The sequence below is a fragment of the Scophthalmus maximus genome, chromosome 11, assembly GCF_022379125.1.
Source record: "Scophthalmus maximus strain ysfricsl-2021 chromosome 11, ASM2237912v1, whole genome shotgun sequence".
NCBI classification, from domain to species: domain Eukaryota; kingdom Metazoa; phylum Chordata; class Actinopteri; order Pleuronectiformes; family Scophthalmidae; genus Scophthalmus; species Scophthalmus maximus.
In genome coordinates, this window is record NC_061525.1 from 10114367 (window position 1) to 10134653 (window position 20287).

At 39.6% G+C, this 20287-nt stretch overlaps 2 protein-coding genes and 1 long non-coding RNA gene across 11 annotated transcripts in view; 1 reads left to right on the forward strand and 2 right to left on the reverse strand.

Annotated features, from left to right (window-relative positions):
• Window positions 1-982, reverse strand: part of LOC118298993 (serine/threonine-protein kinase DCLK1-like) — a 19597-nt gene extending 18615 nt beyond the window's left edge. Inside the window, exon 1 of one of the 4 annotated variants that reach the window (XM_047335586.1) lies at window positions 41-244. The gene's annotated coding sequence lies outside the window, so the exon portion shown is untranslated. Of the gene's footprint in view, window positions 1-40; window positions 247-845 lie in introns of those variants that run through there. The other 3 variants (XM_047335585.1, XM_035622284.2, XM_047335587.1) reach the window with 3 other exon arrangements.
• LOC118298996 lies at window positions 266-3684 on the forward strand. Of its 2 annotated transcripts, none has more exons than XR_004789735.2 (3): window positions 266-400; window positions 2089-2155; window positions 2270-3684. It is a non-coding gene; the product is annotated as an uncharacterized LOC118298996 (long non-coding RNA). The 2 variants fall into 2 exon arrangements; XR_004789734.2 differs by lacking the exon at window positions 266-400 and adding an exon at window positions 858-995.
• Window positions 3673-11703, reverse strand: spartb (spartin b). Of its 5 annotated transcripts, none has more exons than XM_035622290.2 (9): window positions 11502-11703; window positions 10235-11079; window positions 8525-8722; window positions 7185-7326; window positions 6859-7053; window positions 6608-6766; window positions 6417-6507; window positions 6174-6220; window positions 3673-5401 (listed from the first exon to the last, which is right to left on the reverse strand). In XM_035622290.2, exons 2-9 carry the CDS (start codon window positions 11072-11074, stop codon window positions 5295-5297), a joined length of 1779 nt encoding a protein of 592 aa, XP_035478183.1. In that variant the 5' UTR covers window positions 11075-11079; window positions 11502-11703; the 3' UTR covers window positions 3673-5294. The 5 variants fall into 5 exon arrangements, with proteins under 5 accessions (XP_035478183.1, XP_035478180.1, XP_035478181.1 ...); XM_035622287.2 differs by lacking the exon at window positions 6174-6220 and adding an exon at window positions 11275-11368 and having other exon boundaries at window positions 11502-11701; XM_035622288.2 differs by lacking the exon at window positions 6174-6220 and adding an exon at window positions 11275-11386 and having other exon boundaries at window positions 11502-11701.
• Window positions 11704-20287: the final 8584 nt, after the last annotated feature.

Sequence of the window (20287 nt, forward strand, 5' to 3'; positions counted from 1 at the left end):
GAACATATGGGTTTTCTTGTTGTGGTGCAATCTCTCTTACCTTTGAGGTGAGGACAGATGAAATCAAACGTACGTGTGTGTGCAAATTGAACTTGTCTCAATGAATCATTTATTCATTTGATGCCTCGGATGAACCGTGCGTCCCTTTGTTGCCCCTGTGGTGGTGATGGTGCTCCGCCTGCCTGCCTGTCTGTCGTGTGTCTGCGCTGCTGCGTGCTCACATGCAGTGAGGAGGCAGGGCTGGAGCCGGTGTCCACCCTCCCCTACTCTGCTGCCATTGCAGTGATTTACACCGGAGCGTTTGGGTGTCAGCGCCGCTCGTGCACGTCGCAGTCAGGGCGCGCGCTCGCGGTGAAACCCTCTGTGCGTTCACTCTGAGGTTGACTCGCGCGCTTTGGGGGTATTTATGAATTAATTACACATGAAAGGCAATTATCGTTATTTACCAATAACCTCACAACCACACACAGGGGCTCAATTGGCTCAGAGCTACCACTTCCCCTCTCGCTCGCTCGGGTGCTGTCTGATTGTCTGGCAGGTGTTTTCATCAAGTCGCACCATAGCAACGGAAGTTAGCATTAGCATCAGTCTGACCAGTTAGCTAGCATACTCACTGAAACTACCAAACATTTGACGAAAAATGGAAGATGCATCTCGTCTCTGAACACTGGACATTAGACTCCGCGGCTCAGTGGAAGGCAGAAATAACCTCTTAGGGTTATTTAAGATCAGGTTAAACGTGTTAGGAGACGTTGGGTTAAAGATAATGTTAGGTGTGAGGTCGACGGGGAAACGACCTTTGACACAGCACTTTCTAGTAGTTCACTTGTATGTGGTCAACTTACCATTTTCATTCATGATGCTGCAAGTTGTCAGCTCATAGCCGAGTAAGTTGTACAGAACATTCAGCCGGGACGTACGTATTAAAATCCCGGGTGTCCGAGGATACACGCAGGTGTGAGAGCTGTGCAGCTGCACGCACAGGTGTCGATGATGTGTGTTAATCCCTTCTTCTTCTTTTTTTTTATTAACCTTTATTCAAAATCGTTTCACTTACAAACATGTGACAGTATGCAAAAAAAATACAAAACGTTTAGGCGTCATAAAAACTATAATCTTTAGACAGGTTCAATTTGATTTAATGCCCAACACTTTTTGTAATTGTTTGCCCAATGACGGTATCGTTCTTAAAGTTTCCGACCTTTGAGAACGAATTTATAGGTATAATTAACCTATACATGATGAATGAAACAAAGAAAATACGCTAGTCATAACGTGCATCTGTTGTTGTTTATAATTCAACCACACTCAAAGAAGCCTACAGATATAAAATACAAATTTCACAGGATTCCAAGACCTTGAAAACATGAATGATGATGATGAATGAAAAATCCCCATTAGACTGAACTTTCAGATTTTTATTTTCATAATAAGCTTAGTGTTATATTTTTTTCTCAATTCTTTTCCAGAAAAATGTTTAGTTGTTTCGTCTACAGTCTTACAGAATTCTCATCTGTTGTCAATATCTTGATATGAATTATTTGGTGGATGATATATGAAATAATATGGATAATAGAGAAAACATATGAAAACAAAAAACACTTAATAGGTAATTTGCTTCTGTATCAAATTATCCACAGTGGGGTGTTGCACTTCTATATGCATGCACCTTGCATGAACTATTGATCTGGGAGAAAGTCTAGGACACGTTCCAAATTTTATGGCTGTCAGCAATCAGATTCTGTTTTTTCAACCTGATGCTATTACTCTATTATAGGGCATTTGTCCAGCTGGCCTGTTGGAGGTTTAATTTACTTATCATCAAAGTTTGAAAGGTTTTTTTCAAGGAGTCAGTTTTCTAATCAGAATGTCCAACTAAAAGGTCACAGAACAAACTCATGACCTGTTGAAAATACTTTTTCCCTATTTCCCCCACTTTTGCTTGTAGAACATTATCTGTTTGCATTGATAGACACCAAAGAAACTGTCCTAGACATAGTGATTGCCATTTTTAATTAATTTAATTCAATATTTTTTAATCATCTGGCCAAATTGCTAATGTTTTTATTATTATTTTTTCTCTACAAGAGAAGAGTCAGGCTAACGAGGAAAACCTCCCAAAGAGCTACGCCTGCTGCTAAGACACCAACTGAGGGTATGATTATTTATTTACTTAATTTATTAATGTGACCATTGTTGCAGTTGTACAGACTATGCCCTGCAATCTCAGTCACAAGTAAATGAAAGACATTGAGAATATTTGCTGCAGTTTCATTTCAGATCATGGCTCAAGACGATGCACTCAGCAGTGGAACAGTAAACAAGAAAATCAGCCATTCATCACAATAACTAATTGGCTGACAATGGATCAAATGCTTCCTATAGCTGAGGGCCTGACCACAGTGGATGCCCGCCAATAGTGTTGGACAAATCAGTTGTTCTCTGGGGACAAATGCTGCCAGTGTGCCAGGATCAATGACTCTCTGCCTCATTTCAGTCAGTGGAAAATTACTGGATGAACCCAACCTCTGCATTTATGAACTCCACTTCATGTGTTTTCACATCAGCAATGATCAGCTGCTCTTTGCCACAGACAGTACTGGACCCATCTTCGAGCCATGTGTTGTGTAATGTCCCTCCTGGCGTTTTGGACAATGTTGCTCTTTCATTAGTGAGTTTTGGCAAAGCGTACTGACCACATGAAATGACTGCTGCAACAAATTTCTTCTTGCCCCCAGGAGATCAAACTCTAAACTCATCTGGTCGGCCTAACTGACAGTGTTTCAGTGGGAGATTTTACAAACCAACCACATATCCCATTGTATCTGTAGGCTTCTTTGCAGAAAGAAGCCTACAGATATAAAATATAATTTTATAGGATTCCAAGACCTTGAAAACATGAATGATGATGATGAATGAAAAATCCCCATTAGACTGAACTTTCAGATTTTTATTTTCATAATAAGCTTAGTGTTATATTTTTTGCTTCCAATTTAATTGAATTATTGGTTTGTGTACTGAAATAATCCTCAATATTCTTTTCCAGAAAAGTGTTTAGTTGTTGCTCTTTCATTAGTGAGTTTTGGCAAAGCGTACTGACCACATGAAATGACTGCTGCAACAAATTTCTTCAACTCTAAACTCATCTGGTTGGCCTAACTGACAATGTTTCAGTGGGAGATTTTACAAATCAACCACATATCCCATTGTTTGTGTTTCAAAGTCGAACTTTGAGTTCTGATGACCCAATATCTGAGAATGGGAATCAGCCAGCGTCAGACACATAATAGTGTAATTCGAGACTCCTGTAGGAGAGTGACATCCAGTCGCCCATTTGATAGTCAGTCCACAGGATATTTTCAGTTTTGAGACCAAAAATTAGAAAGATTATACGATAATGTAAATTCTGATAGGTTACAATACAATTTCATTTTTGAGATAAAGCTACAGTGATATTGTCATTTGTTTGGAGGGGGCTTGACATGGAACAAGTCTAAATAATGTAGGTGCAGTACAGTCCTTTGTTTGGAAGGACAGTGTAATATCTCCAACGCGAGCGAATTCAGGTCATAGTGGTCACAGTATGTTAGAGGTCTGTGTGCTGACCTCAAAAAATGCATTTTCTTGTCACATTCTCCCCTATATTTCCTTGGCAAAAAATTAAAGATGGCATTTCCAACTGTATTGATTTTTTATTGTTAAGCAGAACATTTGTTTTGTTATGCTGTGCATTTCGATGTACAATGAATAGAACAAACCAGTTACATTTAGGGTTTTGGAGTGATTTTTAGCCACCTGCAACTTATGGAGGACTGTTGTTTTTCTCTCCCTGCAGTTGAATCAAAGGTTTTCTTGAATATCTTAATTTCCAGAAACTTTCACTCATTCCAAATATTTAACAATCTGGATTTACTTGACAGTTGTAGAGTGGTTACTCCCAACCCTAACATAAAAAAATATATGAAATAATTTGTATAGTAAATTTTTTCTACCGATGTCCTTCGTTCAAGAAAAAGGGAATATACAGAATAAACTTTCAGTTTAATATAATATTCTGATACTTAACATTTTGTAAAACAAACAGCCAATAGGTGGCAGCCTTTGGCCACAATTTAAGAGTTGCTATAGCAAAAAAATGTAAATGGTATTTTTCTCCTGACCTTTATTCATAAATTACTCCCAAATCTTGAATAAATTAGGAAAAAAAACAAAAACGTTTTTTCCCCCAGATATTTTTCAGATTATTTCAGGTGGTAACAAAAAGTCAATGTAAAAACTACTTGGAAGCCATCGGAATGTTACAATATCCTGCTCAAGGATTTAAAGCTGGCGTTTGAAAAAAGACAAATCAGATCACTTCACTCAACAAAAATATCTTTCTGGTTTAGAATAAGTTAGCATCACACTTGAAAATTCACATTTGGTTAAATATTTTGTCCATACATTAAAACCAAAATGAATCTTTATACTACAAACATTATTAATTAGAAAATATGTGGATATAAGTGAACTGAAATGTACAAGAAAGCACTGGAGACTGTAGCAGAACACGACCGTTTAGCAGCTTTAGAGAGCAAAAGCTCTCCTGCTACTATTCAAAATCAAACAAAAATATGTAATAGACAACTTTGTTTACACAAAATATACATTTTTGCAGATCGTTAGGTATTCGCAGGCATAGTCAGCAGCATGGATTACTTCTCATCTTGAACACCCCAGGGAAAAACAACATTCTGTCTGAGTGTCAAAACCTTATATAATCACATATAGACAACAAGTTCCATCATTCATTCAAAATATATAAATTGCACGTACCCTACCAGGGAAAGACTCAAACGCACCTTAAACATTATGAAAGATTACAGTGGCTATTCAAAAACCATTCAGCACATTCTTGATACAAACAGCAGAGTAAAGCGATTCTCTTCCACGTTAAGTGATAATACCTGAATGTTATATTGTGTATAAATAAACTGTATAGATTGTTGTTTTTTATTTGGGTTATATAATCTTCTGTCTCTTTATTTAACATGAAAATTAAAGTGCTTAAGAGCTGTATCAAACTAGGATATGAATATAACACTATTAGTAGTACACACGGAACATGTTTTATCAATCATTTATATTAAATATAGATTTATTTGATAGAAATTATTTTTAAGGCGTTACTGAGTGAACGAGACAGGGCACTGTTGGCTACTTGTCCAGTTTCTCCACCTGCTTCCCATTCTCTGGTTTTTCCTGAAGCTTGTAGTCGTCCAGAATTGCCTTTGCCGTTTGCTTTCCAGTCTTTTTCACCACCGCTTTGATCCCCAGGTTGTCGATGTTGAAGGCAGTGAGACCGACATTAATGGCAGAATTGACAGCGCTGTCTGTGGCCTGTCCTGCTGCGGCTCCGTATCTTCATCGGAGGTCAGATTGGGCAAGAAGTCAGAGCAAGAGGCGGGAGACAGAGGATTGGGGAGAATTAATTATTATGCAGGAGGATTGCAAAGATGGCAGCATGCTGAGTGTGAATTATCCCATGCACAATTTTAAATTAATATTATCCTGACTGCCAGAATTGGAATTTTGATCATTTTCCACAGTGGTTCTGATATCCAAGGGTGGGCAATATAGATATATCATCTTTCATGGCATATTTATATATATAATTATAACCTTTTCCCAAAATATCAATATATATATATATTGAAATTGAATTAATAAACAATGTAAAGAGGAAAAGCCAGATGGGAATGTTTTTTAATAGCTAATCCAGTAAATTGACTGAAAATTCAAGAGGAAAAAACTCTTGACACTTGACAAATTTATATTTTCTCAAGATATATTACATATTATTGCCCAACCCTAGGTGAAATCAATAATCAAACTATATTGCCTATATTGTTCATCACTGTATGAAGCAGCAATTCATTAAAATATGGGAAAATGTTATGAATCAGGCAGGACAGAAATGTTGCCAATTGTGATATTTCCATGAGAGAAACTTGAATGAAATCAGTGAAAGCAGCAGCATTGTGTGAATTGCTACATGGGGAAGGGTCGTGGATTGGTCCAGCAAAGGTGACTTTAAGGTGCAAAAGCCAAATGCAATTCAAAACCAACTCATGCCATTCGTGTGATTAATAGTGTCGAAAGATAAATAGAAGAGCATAATTAGGAAAAATTACACTTCTTCTCATTTGGTGGGTCAAGGATGTTTTGTAGACCCCTAAATCTGCAAAGCAAATTGAAGAAGGAAAAGGAGTGAGTGCATGTTTGGTTTTGCTTGCATAATGCAAGCAGACATTTGCAAGACACACAACAATAACCTGTCTAACAAGCAGTGTTGAGCAAAATGATCCAATTGTCGTTTATTCAAGCAAGTGACGGCGGTCAGACGAGTACAAAGGAAAACAGAAGGAAGGACCTACTTGTGTTTCACAGTGGTGACCGTCTCGGATGCTACATTTGAAGTAATGTTCTTTGCTGCCACTTCCAAACCAGTCCACATGGTTGCAAATCCTGGGCAAATACACAAAAAGGCAAGGTTCATTAGTAAATTTCACTATATCTTTTATAAGCAACTTACTCTTAGCCAATATTAAGTGTAGATAAATTCTACCTTGCACTCCACTGGCAGCCACCACCATCGCTCCATCTATGTTGGAACGCCCATCCTTGTCTTTCTTCATAGACTCTGGGATCAGCTTCCCTCCGTGTTTTTTCACGTGTGGAGCCAACTCCCGACCCACACAGCCAGCGACAGCACACACCCCGTCCACTGCAGTAACACAGCATTAGTCTATTAGAGGTGCACCGCCAAATAACAACACACGGTCAGTGAAAGCTGCTGACTGAAGATGACTTAGTCACCTAGAAACTGGCTGACTTTGACAGCTCCCCCCGTCGCTTGCTTGGCCACATGGAGGCCTTTGGTGACCGTGGGGCTGACATGGGTGGGTTTGTCCTCTGGAGTAATGTGCTCTCTGAGTTTAGATGCCCCTTTGTGAATGGCCTTGCCTGTGAACTCTGCCCCTTTCACCAGACCCCAGCTTAACCAGGACGCACCTGAAAACATCAGGATCACACAGGGGGTTGACCATACTGGAACCTCAGACATGAGCAATGTGTCTTTCTAAACTAATTGCGAACAAACTAAAGCAAAAGAAAATTCAAGTTTGAAGACAACGCGACCTCACCTGTCAGGATCCCATTTGCCACCTTTTCACTCCACTCGGGCAGAGCGTTATCCTCCTCGGTCGGTTCTGGTGCAGTCTCCTCGGGTGTGGCGATGGACACTTTCTGACTGAGATTGATGGTGTCTGCTGCTTCATCTGGAGCCTGATAATATAGACACATTGGTTGGCTACTGCAAGATGAAGCTCAACAATGTGGGCTAAAAGAACTATCTGACAGTCAAAACCTTTGGACAACATGTTTGCTACTTTGTGCAAGCTGTATACTTCTCCGATCAGATGCTCGTGTCGCCAATTCACACAATGGCTCCTCTCATTATCCTTCCCCTTCTCGTTACAATGCACAATTTCTTTGCCACAAACACAATGTCAAAGTGTCTCTTTGCCATTAGAAAACTTCAATTGTTCTCCTTGACCCAAAAATGAAAACAATGCAGAGGTTCCTACTTGCTGATAGGGAATCACATCCATAAGTGAAGATAACTAGCCTGACTGCATACATCAGAAATGTCCTAGTTTGGCATCGATCTGAGTCAGCAGCTCTGTCTCATGGCTGAACTGGCACTCGTCTATTAGGTGAAGTGCCGAGGTTGTTCTAGCTGCTGCAGATAAGAGCATTATAACTGATTAATTCTGCTCACATGCCTGTCTAAAATCCCGACAGTGCTGAGGCAGGGGTAACTTTGGGAAGTGTGCCAGCTCAGAAGTACGTACATAGGAGCGAGAGAGTCATGACAGGCCAAAACAATGAAAAGGTTTGGAGTTTGCAGCCTCAAAGAATTGCTTAAGCATCAGCTACAATCGATTTAACGGGAGGAAAATATTTAATATTTGCAGTGTGTCCTGTGCTTGCCGAAGTTGTTTTTGATGACTTTTTGGAAAAGGGTGGAGGTTGGCTGGGGACCACAAGACAGCAGTGAAATTACAAGCTAAAAACATTTTGCACTTTCAACTGCATTTCACAAAACTCAAAATATCTTAATGTGTGAGGACACACAAATTTTTTGCAATGGGAATTTTTAAGTCAACATTAGCGACTGACACTCAGGTATTCAAGTGATACATAAATATTATGTAACAATCAGATTTATGGAGTGGGATCTCAGCTTTTAAAGAATAAAAAAATTGAAGATGCAACTACCTTCATATGTCTGCAACTACCAACAGCTGCAGTCCAACTTTTTCATCTCATTTGCTTAAAATAGCTCTCTGTGCACTCCCACTGGCACAAGAGGATTTGTCAAAAGGCGTTGTGTAACAAGTTACCCATTTGCAGTACTTCCTCAAAGAACGTCAAAGCATGCGTTGTGTTGTTGCAGATTTGACAACACAGAAGCACTGACCTGAACCCTGAGATCTGTCATCTGGGACAGTAGGTCCTGGAACAGTTCTCTGTTCGCAGCAGGCAGCTCAGAGGACAACACAACCCCAACATAATAGCCTGGAGCTGGTGCCATCATGTCCGGAAACATAAACACACCAGTGTTACACAGCAGCACTGGAGAGGCCATGGCCATGAGTGGGTACAGCCAGTCGCAAACCTGTCAAGAAGCATGAGAATGTTAAAAGAAATAAAGAATGGAGGAAAATCTAATAACAAATAAGAATACAGTATTATGTCATGATGATGTAGCCTGGTGTAGCCTGGCGTAGCCAGACTAATACTCAAATGCGTAATAGTCTGGGACCTCTTGGTTAATTTTCGATTTCCAAGTGGCGTTACCAAGGAACGCAGACCAAAATGCCTTCGGACGCAATAGGATGGATCTACAAGCAGTGAGAGCAACGAACCATGTGACGTCTGTGATGATGATTCCACAATGTCTGTGAAGGAGTGTTGTCGTTTTTGTGGAAAAAATCTGAAAATATTGAGTACTTTTAGTCAAATGCATGTTCATCAGCGGCAGCCTTGGTTGTTTACAAAAGTCGCTTATCTCCACGTCGTGGTATAAACCCCGCCCATTGTCAGATAATCAGTTGTCATCGGACCGGCACATTTTCTGCTGGAGGGAAATCACTTTCCAATGGAGGGGATCCAGACCGTATTCTAGCAGCGCAAATGAAATGAGCTCCCAGAATTCATCAGGGTTCCAGATAAAGGAAAACGTATGATGTCATGATGATGTGCATCAGCACAAATTTTCCTATTTTGCCCTAAAATACATGAAAAGTACAATGCTGTGTGAATTTACATGGAGGTAAAATTTAAGAGAGGGGAAAGGTCTGCAAGTACATTTTTGCTAATTAACAGGTTTTCAAATGTAACATCAAAATGAGGAGCCTGACGTTTCTAATGGAGATTCTGAAGGAGAAAAACAAACCAGAGAACACCGCCTCCGTCTGACTGCTGCACGTCTAACAGTATTAGAGGGCCTGACAGTGAAAATGGGATTTAGATAATTACTGGCACTCATGCGAATCACTGATGTCACGCACTGGGAATAGCGGCTGGGAAATTCCCAGCTAAAGAGTCAAATTTCAGTCTTATGACCCACTTGTGTCAGTGCAAAAAGGAAAAAAGGTGAAAACAACAGAAAAATGCTCAAAGCAGGATGAGTTGGATGACAAAGTATTGATTTTGTTTCTGAACAGGGACCTAACATTCAACCATTCCTCTGAATACCTCAATAACGCTCATTTACACAAAAGATAATAAACCTCATTAACACAGGATTTATTGGCGTGCTGCTGCCGTACCAGACAGTGGAAACTGACAGAGAAACTTTGTCCAATTTTGAGTCATTAAAGCTACTGATCGGGGATTACCCAGGAGGGTGACATCATGTGCATAAAATCAACAGGATTAGGGCAGTGAGTCACTAACGCTCACATGATCACGTCCATAGGGCAAGTGATAGAGATCATTAACAAGCCTATATCAGGCCGCTGATGACTCACAGTCAAAGGGGTCCTGATGAGCCGAGCAAACAATCTCACAAAATGAGGTTAAAGGGCACAAGAAGCTTAAGGCAACTGGTGACAAGGCAGTGATGACATTTCAATTGTGGACAGTGTGTTGAAACATACAGGGCCAAATATTTATTTTCTCTTACCTGCAGAAATGCTGGTGGTCGGTTGGGCATACTGTCAGGGGTCTCGCTCGTAAACTTCACCAGCCGCAGGAAACCGGGGTATGACGGAGCGCTCACTTGACCCTCAGGTGTGACAAAGAATATCTGCACACCATGGGGGATGTAGAGCAGCTCCTCTCCTTCCTCGCCCATACTCTGGGGAGATGGCGAGTTAGACGTGCGACTGTAGAACTCGTCCCCAACCAGCGACATCTCTCCTGAATCTGTCCCATATGAAATAGAGAGATGGCCATCAGCCGCCTGGGGAGAGTACGCTGGGGGCTGTTCGGCTGGAGCCACAGGCTGCCTGGTGGGTGAAAGAGGCAGGCCGTCACCACTGCAGGCAGGCACGCCTCCTGCAGCTCCTGCTGCCCGGCCATTAGCAGAGAGCTGGTTCGGTGAAGCTGGCCTCCCTGGCTTTTCTTTGATGGGGAGTTTTGGGTAGATACATCCTGCAGACATGCCGGTGGCAGTGGGCTCGGACACACTGGCAGTGCTCAGCAGGGGCGCGGATCCAGGGTCACAGCTGGTCTCCAGGATGGCCAGGCGAGTGGTGATGTTGTTCAGCGTCTCCTGCATCTTCTGCTGCATCTGCCTGGCGGATTCCCAGGAGCTGCCCACACACTCCTCCCCCTGCGACGGCACACTGATGGCCCGGAGGAGGTGCTGTCGCCCTCGCTTGTAGAGCTCCAGGGCCTGCGCCTTGTCGCCAGCCTCGTCTACTGTCAGCCCCTTGTTGATGCACTCGAAGGCCCTCTCGTAGCCATCTTTGATCACCTGAAGTCGGGCACTGTCGAAGGCATCTTGTTTAGCTTTCTCCATCCCCTCTGGAAACAAGACTTGGAATTAGCTTTGTTCGGACGGGTGGACTCGAACACATCACAGTCAGTCTACACGTCGCCTCCGCTTCAAAAGACAACATATTACGTCACAACAATCTATTCTTATCAACTTAGTGCTATATGGAAAGCCATAAGTGCTAACACGTCGAGTCATGTCACTCAGAGCAGAGTGTCTCTAACTTAGTCATGTGCGTGTGTTCGTCCGGTGTAAGAGAGGTCGCTGAGTTCGGTTGAAACAAGCCAATGTTGATGAGAAAAGCTGCAGCTGACGTCCCTGTTGACACGAGGACAACTGTTGCACAAACAGCGACATAAACAGAACGGACACGTTTGTTGATATGAAATGACGAGGAGTGGCTAGTTAGCATTAGCGCCTCCTAGGTTAGCTGACAAGTGTCAACGCTTACCGGAAGTGAGCGGAAAAACCTCCAAAAAGAGAAGCTATTAGCTTGTTAGCTGTATGGCAGCTAACGGTGCGTGCTCTCGTTAGGAGCGTGTCCTTCTTGCGTTCAACTTCAACAGGCGAACGTTCCCCTGAGGAAAGTTGAGGTGTGTCGATGGACGAGCGGAGTAGTCACGTTACCCTTAACCCTTCGTCACAGTTTTGACTTTTCAAAGCAAGAGCACAGTGACGGGGTGTGCCGACCGCCTCGCTTCAAAACTACAGATGACATCTACGCCAGTGCCGTCTATTTATTTTATTTTGAAAGTATTAATCGGAAATGTTCGTATACTAGCATGACGACATCAATGGTGCAACTCGGGTCGAGATCCTTTCAAATACGTGCTTATTAATAAAGCGAGAGAAGCAAAGTGTGTACTTAAGAGGTATAAAAGGAATATTGAATCTTAATGCTCTTTCTGTATAAGCTCAGATGAAAATGTTTCCCATTTGTTTTGGAAATGTTCCTATACAGAGAAATTCTGGTCAAATGCCATTGAGTAAATCCAATCTCCTTTTATTACAGATTTCTCTTTTTGTTTTGAGGATGTTTTCTTTGGTGCAGTTGAGCCTAAGACAGAGAGGGAAGGACAGTATTTTATAATTAATCTTTTATTTCCGTTTGCTAAATATCACATCCACAGATGTAAGTTCAGGGTCTCTAAACCATTATTTCCTGTGTTTTAGTGTGAAATCAAGGAATATTTGGATTCCATAAAATATTCAAAGAACTGTAAAGCTATGAAGACTGTGCAAATATATTCAACACTTGTGACCTCCCATGACGGATATTGGAACTCTTCTAACTGTAGTTGATATGAATTGGACTGCATATTGATTTCCCTTGCTGGACTTCTTTGGAATATAAATTGTTCATTATTTATTTATTTATTGTGTTGTTGTTATTTTTAAGTGTATTTGTGCTATATGTATGTGCAAACTGTCCTTTAAAAAGTTATTGATTAAAAATAGATAAATAAATAAAGTGGCATCGAGTGATGGTTGGTTGCAACTCGTCTATCTGGCCACTGGGGGGAGTACACACTCATTCAAATACCCTTTTTTTTATAAAGCAATATAGATTTAAACATTACAAGTCTACAGGGGAAGCAATGCAAATGTTCAACATTCCCACCCTTTAGTTTCAAAAAATAGACAAGAGTAAATGTATATATCTTCAGAAATTGAGCCAAACTTGGCAAGTAAACTTAGGTGGAGATCTAAAAACTTAGGTCAAATCTAAACCTGACACAAATATCTGTGCATACAAAACTTTATTGCACATTCACAAAATGAAATTTGTAAAAATACAAAATTCACATTTGTTTACATACACACTAAATGTCATATACAACAGCAGGCTGTGAAATTATTTGTGAAACCCTATTCACATGCTCATCATGACCCATGTGTCACTCTGTACCTGGCTCACTGCATTTTATATTCCTTGTATTGTATTTCATACAACTTCAACTGCTTTTTCATTCAAATTTAAGCCAGCAATTTAGTTTTGCTTCAGCCTGTGCAGGAACCAGCAATCCCATCTTCAGAAATTGCAAATTTTCTGGTTTGAGATTGCTGTTCCGTTAAAAATGTTAGTTTACATTTTTAATAAATAAATGGCAAAAGTATATTTTGATCATAGGTGTATGATGAAACAATTGCACAGCTTTCTTGCTATCATCAGCTTCTTTCCCTATTGATATCTTTATCCATTTACCTCAACCTGAACCTGTCCCCAACCCCAACCAGTCATGGTGCTTCTTCTGACTCCTGACCCTGACTAACCCCAACTAGTCATCCTGACCCACTCTCAAGCCTCAGATTCAGATATTTACCATTAAACTGTATATACACCCAAGAAGGAGGGCCTACTGTACCTGGGGGGTGGATCACAGTAGAACATTCTCTGCCAGCAGATGTCAGTGTTTAGCTTATTTCCCACTTTGCTCATGCAAAGACACTGCACAGACTAATGAAATCAGTCTGCAGAGGATGCAGTTTGATTGAGCATGTAGTTTCTGTCTTGTTTGAGTAATTGAGACACTTGAAGCCATGATCACATTGATGGAAAGCTGTGTTTTGCGTGTCCCAGCACAGAGTAAGTAAACTAAATACTTATAATATACGCAACCATTTAAACCGCAAATTACACAAAACCCCTTAAAAATAGCTTTAGAATGACAAAAATGTATATACACTGTATTATATTATCTTATATAATGTATGTAAATTGTTCAAATGGACCATGAATAAATATATATATATATATATATATATATATATATATATATATATATATATATATATATATATATATATATATATATATATATATAAATATATGATTTTTATGTAACCTGATGTATTCAAACCCAATATGTATATATAAAAAAATATAGACACGTTCCTATTATTATTTATTATTCTGAATTTGTCATTAGAATATTATCCTTTGGATCACAAGTAGTATGTTATGTATACTGATATTGTCATTATTGGACAGTACCGGCATTTAGAACCTGATGTCTTGTCCAACATTTTTACTGGTTCCTTGAAGTATTGAGGCCATTGTGTGTCCTGACAAAGTAATTCAGTTTGCAGTTTCATTGTTACACCAATGACAAGGTGGAGCAACAAGAAAAAGCCTTTCTGGCATTGTCTTAGCGGGTGTTGTTGTCAAAGATTTACAGCTTAATGAGAGCAGTGTAAGGCATCGGATGACAAGCCCCACTGCTATCCATCACCTGGTCTGCCCACAACCTTCCCTATACCTCAGCTCTATTCAGCAGCAATTATTCAGAGTCCATATACATGACAGAGAGACAAATGCAGCCATTTAGGCTTCAGAGCGACTAACAACTGGGAGAAAAAGTCATTTTCAATTCTAACGGATGAAGATAAAAGCATTGTGTTTACTGTATTTTATGCAGGAAGACAGTGTGAGAGTTTTTTCCTCAGGACTAAGTTTGTGCTTTCATAATAATCTCACAGTAAATAATTCCTAATCGTCTCACAGAACAGGGCTGCATCTATTGTCTTCAGTCTTTTTACTGTAAATTTGTGCCTTTAAGCATCGGAGTTGCAATAAAAAAAACTTCCAGTGTGTTCAGACTCATTACATCTAAAACTTTACTACTTACAGGCCACCAATCTGTAATTTTGAGAGTAAAGAACTAAAGGACAAATTGACTCATTGCATATATGCGGCACCATATCACAAGGTCATGTCATCACGCCTTGTCCCTTGGAAGTTGAGGGTTATAGACCCGAGGGAAGGTTTGTCCTATACACAAGTTTGTTTTGAAGGACAGTTCTGTTCATTTTAAAATTCCAGAGTCTCATTAAGAATTCAGTATCTTTTATATAAAGGTTAATTAATTAAATCAACAGATTTAGTATTTTCTATCCCTACCAGTGTTGTTAAAATTGTAACAGAACAGTTCAGTAAGTGACAATATTTGGAGAAATTGTGGCTAAATTAAAATGTCTTTCGGGGGTGCTTGCATGTGCTCGGTGAATTATATTACAATTATATTATATTCCTGAAATATTGCATACAGTCATGCCTATATATGGAACTCAGATATGGGGAATATGATCATGATTTGACCAAAGAAAGAGGAAATTACAAAGCTTTGTCATAATAAATTATATTCTAAAGTTAGAAAAGCTGATTAAAAACATGGTATCATCACATGTTGGCTGGTACGGAGGTGTCGCTCGATATACTCAGGCCTATATAGGATTCAATGTCTCTCCAGCAGATTGTTATTCCTAAAAGTGAGAAGAAGGCTTTGACACAACATTTAGAACCTCGTGTTTTGTAATGAAATTTTCAGGGGCAGAAAAAACTGCTGATGAAATAGATCCATGAAACATTCAAATTATTGAATGCATTTGAGGACTTGACCTTCAAGGCTTCTAAAATCCTGGCTGCAGTTGAGCAGGACATGTTGTGAAAAACTAGTTTACCAATGGGCAGAGCCTTCCCGTTTCCCAAAAGTCCCAGGTTGGCTCTATCTCGCTCTGGTCTATATAATTTGATTTAAAATATGTGTTTCGAAAGTTGCACCACAACAATAGCGACTACCAGTCAATGCTGTACCAATCTAACTATCTAAATTCAGAATTGCGTTTAGTGAAGAGAAACTTTCTCTGAGCAAATGAGTACAAAACAGTCTTCCACGATCAAACATCAAAGTGATATAACAAATTAGCAAAATTAGGTTTTGATTGTAGGGGACTTGAATTATCACCTGTGTGGCCGGTTTGTTTCTGTTGCTCTTTATTGCTTCTATAGAGACTCATTAAAAAGACCTCATCAGTGCCCTGCCCCTGTCCTCTTCTCCGAATCCGTTCACAAGCCTCTGAGAGCAGAGCGTGGACTTCCCCCCCCCCCCCCTGCTGTGTGCGGCGGGTTTAGCTGCAGGCCAGCCGAGTCAGTCAGTCAGTCAGTCAGTCAGGTCCCTGCGACGGCTGGATCTGGACTGGATGTGGGCAGTCCCCCAGAGGAGGTCTGGCAAGAAGGGTGAACATTAACCCAGGTCCCATTCTGGGCATCCTACCAGTCCTCATAAATCACTGACCCGTCCAGCATCAAGCCCGTGACAGCATCAGCATGACAACATCAATCTGTCAAGATCCCTCCCAACCAGGGGCTCTTACAGTTTCTCAGCCTCAGATGCAAATACAGTGAATTTGGACTCATTCTGGTGAAAGTAGACTTGCATTTTGCCCTGCTGAGAATCATCTGAAACACCTCACATGGCCCAGATATTTTGTTTAATGCTTTCTCTTACTGTGTTATTTGTTAAAGGTTTAATCCACAAATGAACCTCATTTTTAAAGTATGTTTCTTTCTCAATGTTTTCTGAAAAATGTTAAACAAGATCATTTATATGACAAGTACTGTACTCCAGTACAATTTTGAAGTAGTTGAGTATTATGTTTCTTATTCAACTATTATTATTTAATTATTTGGCAGCATTCATTTTCAAATTAAGATTCAACATGCGCATTTTATGAAACTCCAAAAACATGGTGTGGTATTTTACTATTGAAGTAACCAGTGCATTAGGTATGTAATGTACCCGTGTATGAAGTATGTAAAACTGTCTGCACAAAGTGTAACATAATTCATCCTTTGATGTAAAACTGATGCTCGGCCTGTTTTATACTTGTGCACAAATTATTTGTGCCTAAAACTTTAGTACTATCAAACTTTTATTTGTAATGGAATATTTCTAGACATTTATAATTAGATGTTTACCTGAGCAAAGGTTCTGAATATTTGTTGTCTTTATTCTGAGACTAAATTAAAGCCACAATATGCAAATTAAACAAAAGTGATAACCAAAGATAAGGTGCACAGTTGAGAAATTGTATTATCATTTTATTATTTTATTTTAAATTGTTTGTAGGATTGTTGGCGTTCTGGATTTTGCGGATATGCGTTTGTGTGGGAATACTGGGCATAGTTACATGACACATTAATATAGATCTCATTCATTCATTCATATTCTTAATGCTTGAGATTTATACACAGGAATACCAATTTTATGTTTTAATTTCTTTATATTCATTTACACATTTACACTTAATTTAATTTACAATTTTATTAAACCTCTGTCAAGTTTAAATTACTGTAAATTACTATGCAACTGCCTTGTGTATGAATTGTGAGATATTAACTGTAAATACATTTTTGTTTGCATTGCAGAATACTAGAAATAAAACTGTAAAAGTAACAGTCTTGAATGTTAAATAGAGGGATATTATATCTGGCCATTAAATGAATAAACTCAAAAAACAGGTTAATGTAAACTGGAATGGATGTATCATATTAAAACAGTTAAACAGTAAATGCTAATGAGTTGAGCTGAGCTGAAAATAAAAACTTGGTATCAAAAGCCACCTATCTTTTCATGGGTCCAGCCTAGCTGTCACTGTAGGTGGTACTGGAGTCGATGTACGGTGAAGGGCACTGATTGTTACTGCGGAGGCCTGACTGATCTCCATCACTGTGCAGGAGCTCAACAGAGGCCTCCTTGATCAGGCCTTTTGATGGAAGACTCCTGTCAGAGCAGCTCCATACATGTGTATGTATTTCTCCATAGAAAGGTCGGCGTAAACTCTGGTCGCAGTGACCATTTAGCCCTGGCAGAGAGTGGCCTCCTGACCTTTGACCCCTGCTGGGTAGTCTTATCCATTAACCCCTCGGGCCTCAGCTGGAGTTGATGTAGTGCCCTTTCTTTAGGCTCTGCTAAACACACGGCCACATTCACCCTGCAGCTTCCATTTTCTGTCTCTTTGTCCCACTCCTCTTTTTCCCCTGTGTGCCGGCTCGCTTCTCCTGTTGACCCCTTGAGTCCTCGGCCAAAGTGAATCGGTTGACTTCCATCACAACAGCGGACAAATAGTTACACCCTGTAACAGAGCATCCTCTGCTGTCGCTCTCGTTGAAGCCCCTGCAGTTCATCCAATTCATCTGTCACATTACACATAACATTTCATCACTTCCTTCTTTTAATACTCTCGTTTTATTGATGAACTGTGTTAACTTGAACTCAAAGACAACAGAAAGAGTCTATGAATGTGGTATTTAATTGGTTGTGTGATGTAACCGCAACATAACACAAACGAATAGATTAGAGATGTGATGCAGAGCATCAAGCTGAAATCAATCAGATGCATCTTTAACTGAACTATGTGAAAAGGTTACCTGCCGTGGAACTATCAATTTAAACCTTGACTGTCCTGTTTATGCTTATGGTGATTGTTTTTTGTGTATTGTGTTATTCACAACTGTAACCTGGATTTCCTAAATGAGTTATGGTGCCCCCTGTTGAAACACATCCAGCACATTAGCCTTTTCTAAATGGTAATTTTTCATACTGAAAACATTTGCCCATTTTCCTTCCTCATTAAAAAAACAGCATGGGGCAACTTGTTATAACTTTACACTTTAATTTCGTTAACATGTAATGTACACAAAATGTGTACATTACATTGGATATGTCATATATGTAAACACCACACCGAGTAAAAAAATAAATGTTTCTGTCGGACATTTAGGTTGAATAGGTTTTAAGTGTAATCAAAATATCAGGAGTAAGTTGAGAAAATAAAACAGTGGTTGCATTTCATTGGAATGTATCTGAAATCTTAACATTCTGAAGAAAATATGTTAATCGACATCATCCAAAACTGTTCCTGATTAAACGAAGCTCAACTAACAAGATCTCCATTGAAGAACTTGGTTGGATAAAGGCTAACCAGCACAAGCTTACACTCTTATAGTATTTTCTCTAATTGGTCAGCAAATATAAACTGTGCTTGCAGAGAGAACACAACACATTTCTGACTTTTAATTATAACGGCTAATGAATTTAGTTTGTATTCAAACCTTAATTCACATCTTAATTAAATGTGATGTTTAGAGAGCTTGTGTTGTATTTCAATCTCTAACAGATGCTAATGAGTTTGCCAGTATTTCAGTTTCTTTTTGAGAGAGGAGTAAAAGAGAAATGTCAGATCTTTAGAGGCTTCCTGCGTCTGAAAATCAAAGGCCTCATTGTAAACCAAATAGAGCAACATCAGTGGATTACAAGGCTTTGCCCAGCAGGGCTCCGCCGTGGAGGCTGCAGGTCAACACAGGGATCGGAAAGTAGAGTCAGTCGACCGCACCAGTATCTTATATAGAACATTTAATCAAGAAGGCTGAGGCCTTACCGCAGCGGCCCAGGATCTTCAATCCCTTTCCTGTCACTCTCCTCTGTCCCTGTGAAAAAATAAGAATAAAAGTCATATTAAAATGAAGGCCAAGTTGCCAAAAATATCTTTAAAAGAAAGAAAAGCAGAGTCAGGACATGTAAATCAAAATCCCGTTCATTGCGTAACTGAAATAATCTGGGCTTCTTTCAGCACATCTATCTAAACTTTGCATTTTTTGAGTTGGTTGTTTTGTTTTCATGAAAGAAAGTAAAACATTTCAGCGCGTAAATTATATTTTCTATATTAACAAGGGATCATATAGCTACTTACGTACAAGCCCTAGTTCCAATCAGGTCCGTGGAGCTTTATATTCTTTTAGCTCATCGGTTTGTTTGTATAGCTGCGACTTCACTGCTTCGGTTTTCTCTCTCCACTTTCATCAGCATCATTTTAGGGCCACCGTTTTCAGTGAACAAGCCCCAAAAGCTTTGCACGATACCTGCTCAGCACAGCAGACAGGAGGCAGCAGACAGTGAACAACATGGAACATTTTACAGATAAAAAGCCAAATATTTCCTCTGACAGTTGGTGGAGAACAAATCAAAATTGAAAGGAGGTGAATAGAGAGCTTACATTCATCGGGTGGTCAGAGAAAAAGTCTCCAAATGAATGATACTGTTGCCCAATGTGGAAACAAGCAACTGATTGCAAACAAGTTCAACTCAGAGAGGTGATATGTCAGTATTGTGTTTAAATGTGTTTCTGATGCCCCAAAGTGGCAAAGAGATGTTTGTGTTGTAAATTGCGACCACTCAAATACCTTACAAACTTTTAATTTTACATTGTGTACTTTTTGTGTATTAATTAAAATCTGAATTGATAATTCAGATGACCTATTGTCAAATTAAATTTCCCATACTTTTGAAGAAAACCACATATTCACAACTTAAAAATGTATAAGTTACTGACTTCACTTAAACACCTCTAGTTTAGCCACTGTTTGTCTCTCATTTGTGACGACTATAATTTTATCAG

Coding starts and splice junctions, on each gene's coding strand:
- spartb (XM_035622285.2), bottom strand. CDS start 11,074: ATGGAGAAAGCTAAACAAGATGCCTTCGACAGTGCCCGACTTCAGGTG. Junction 7,327..8,524: donor TGACAGATCTCAGGGTTCAG/GTCAGTGCTTCT, acceptor CTATATTATCAG/GCTCCAGATGAAGCAGCAGA. Junction 5,402..6,416: donor GTCACCACTGTGAAACACAA/GTAGGTCCTTCC, acceptor CCTCCGATGAAG/ATACGGAGCCGCAGCAGGAC.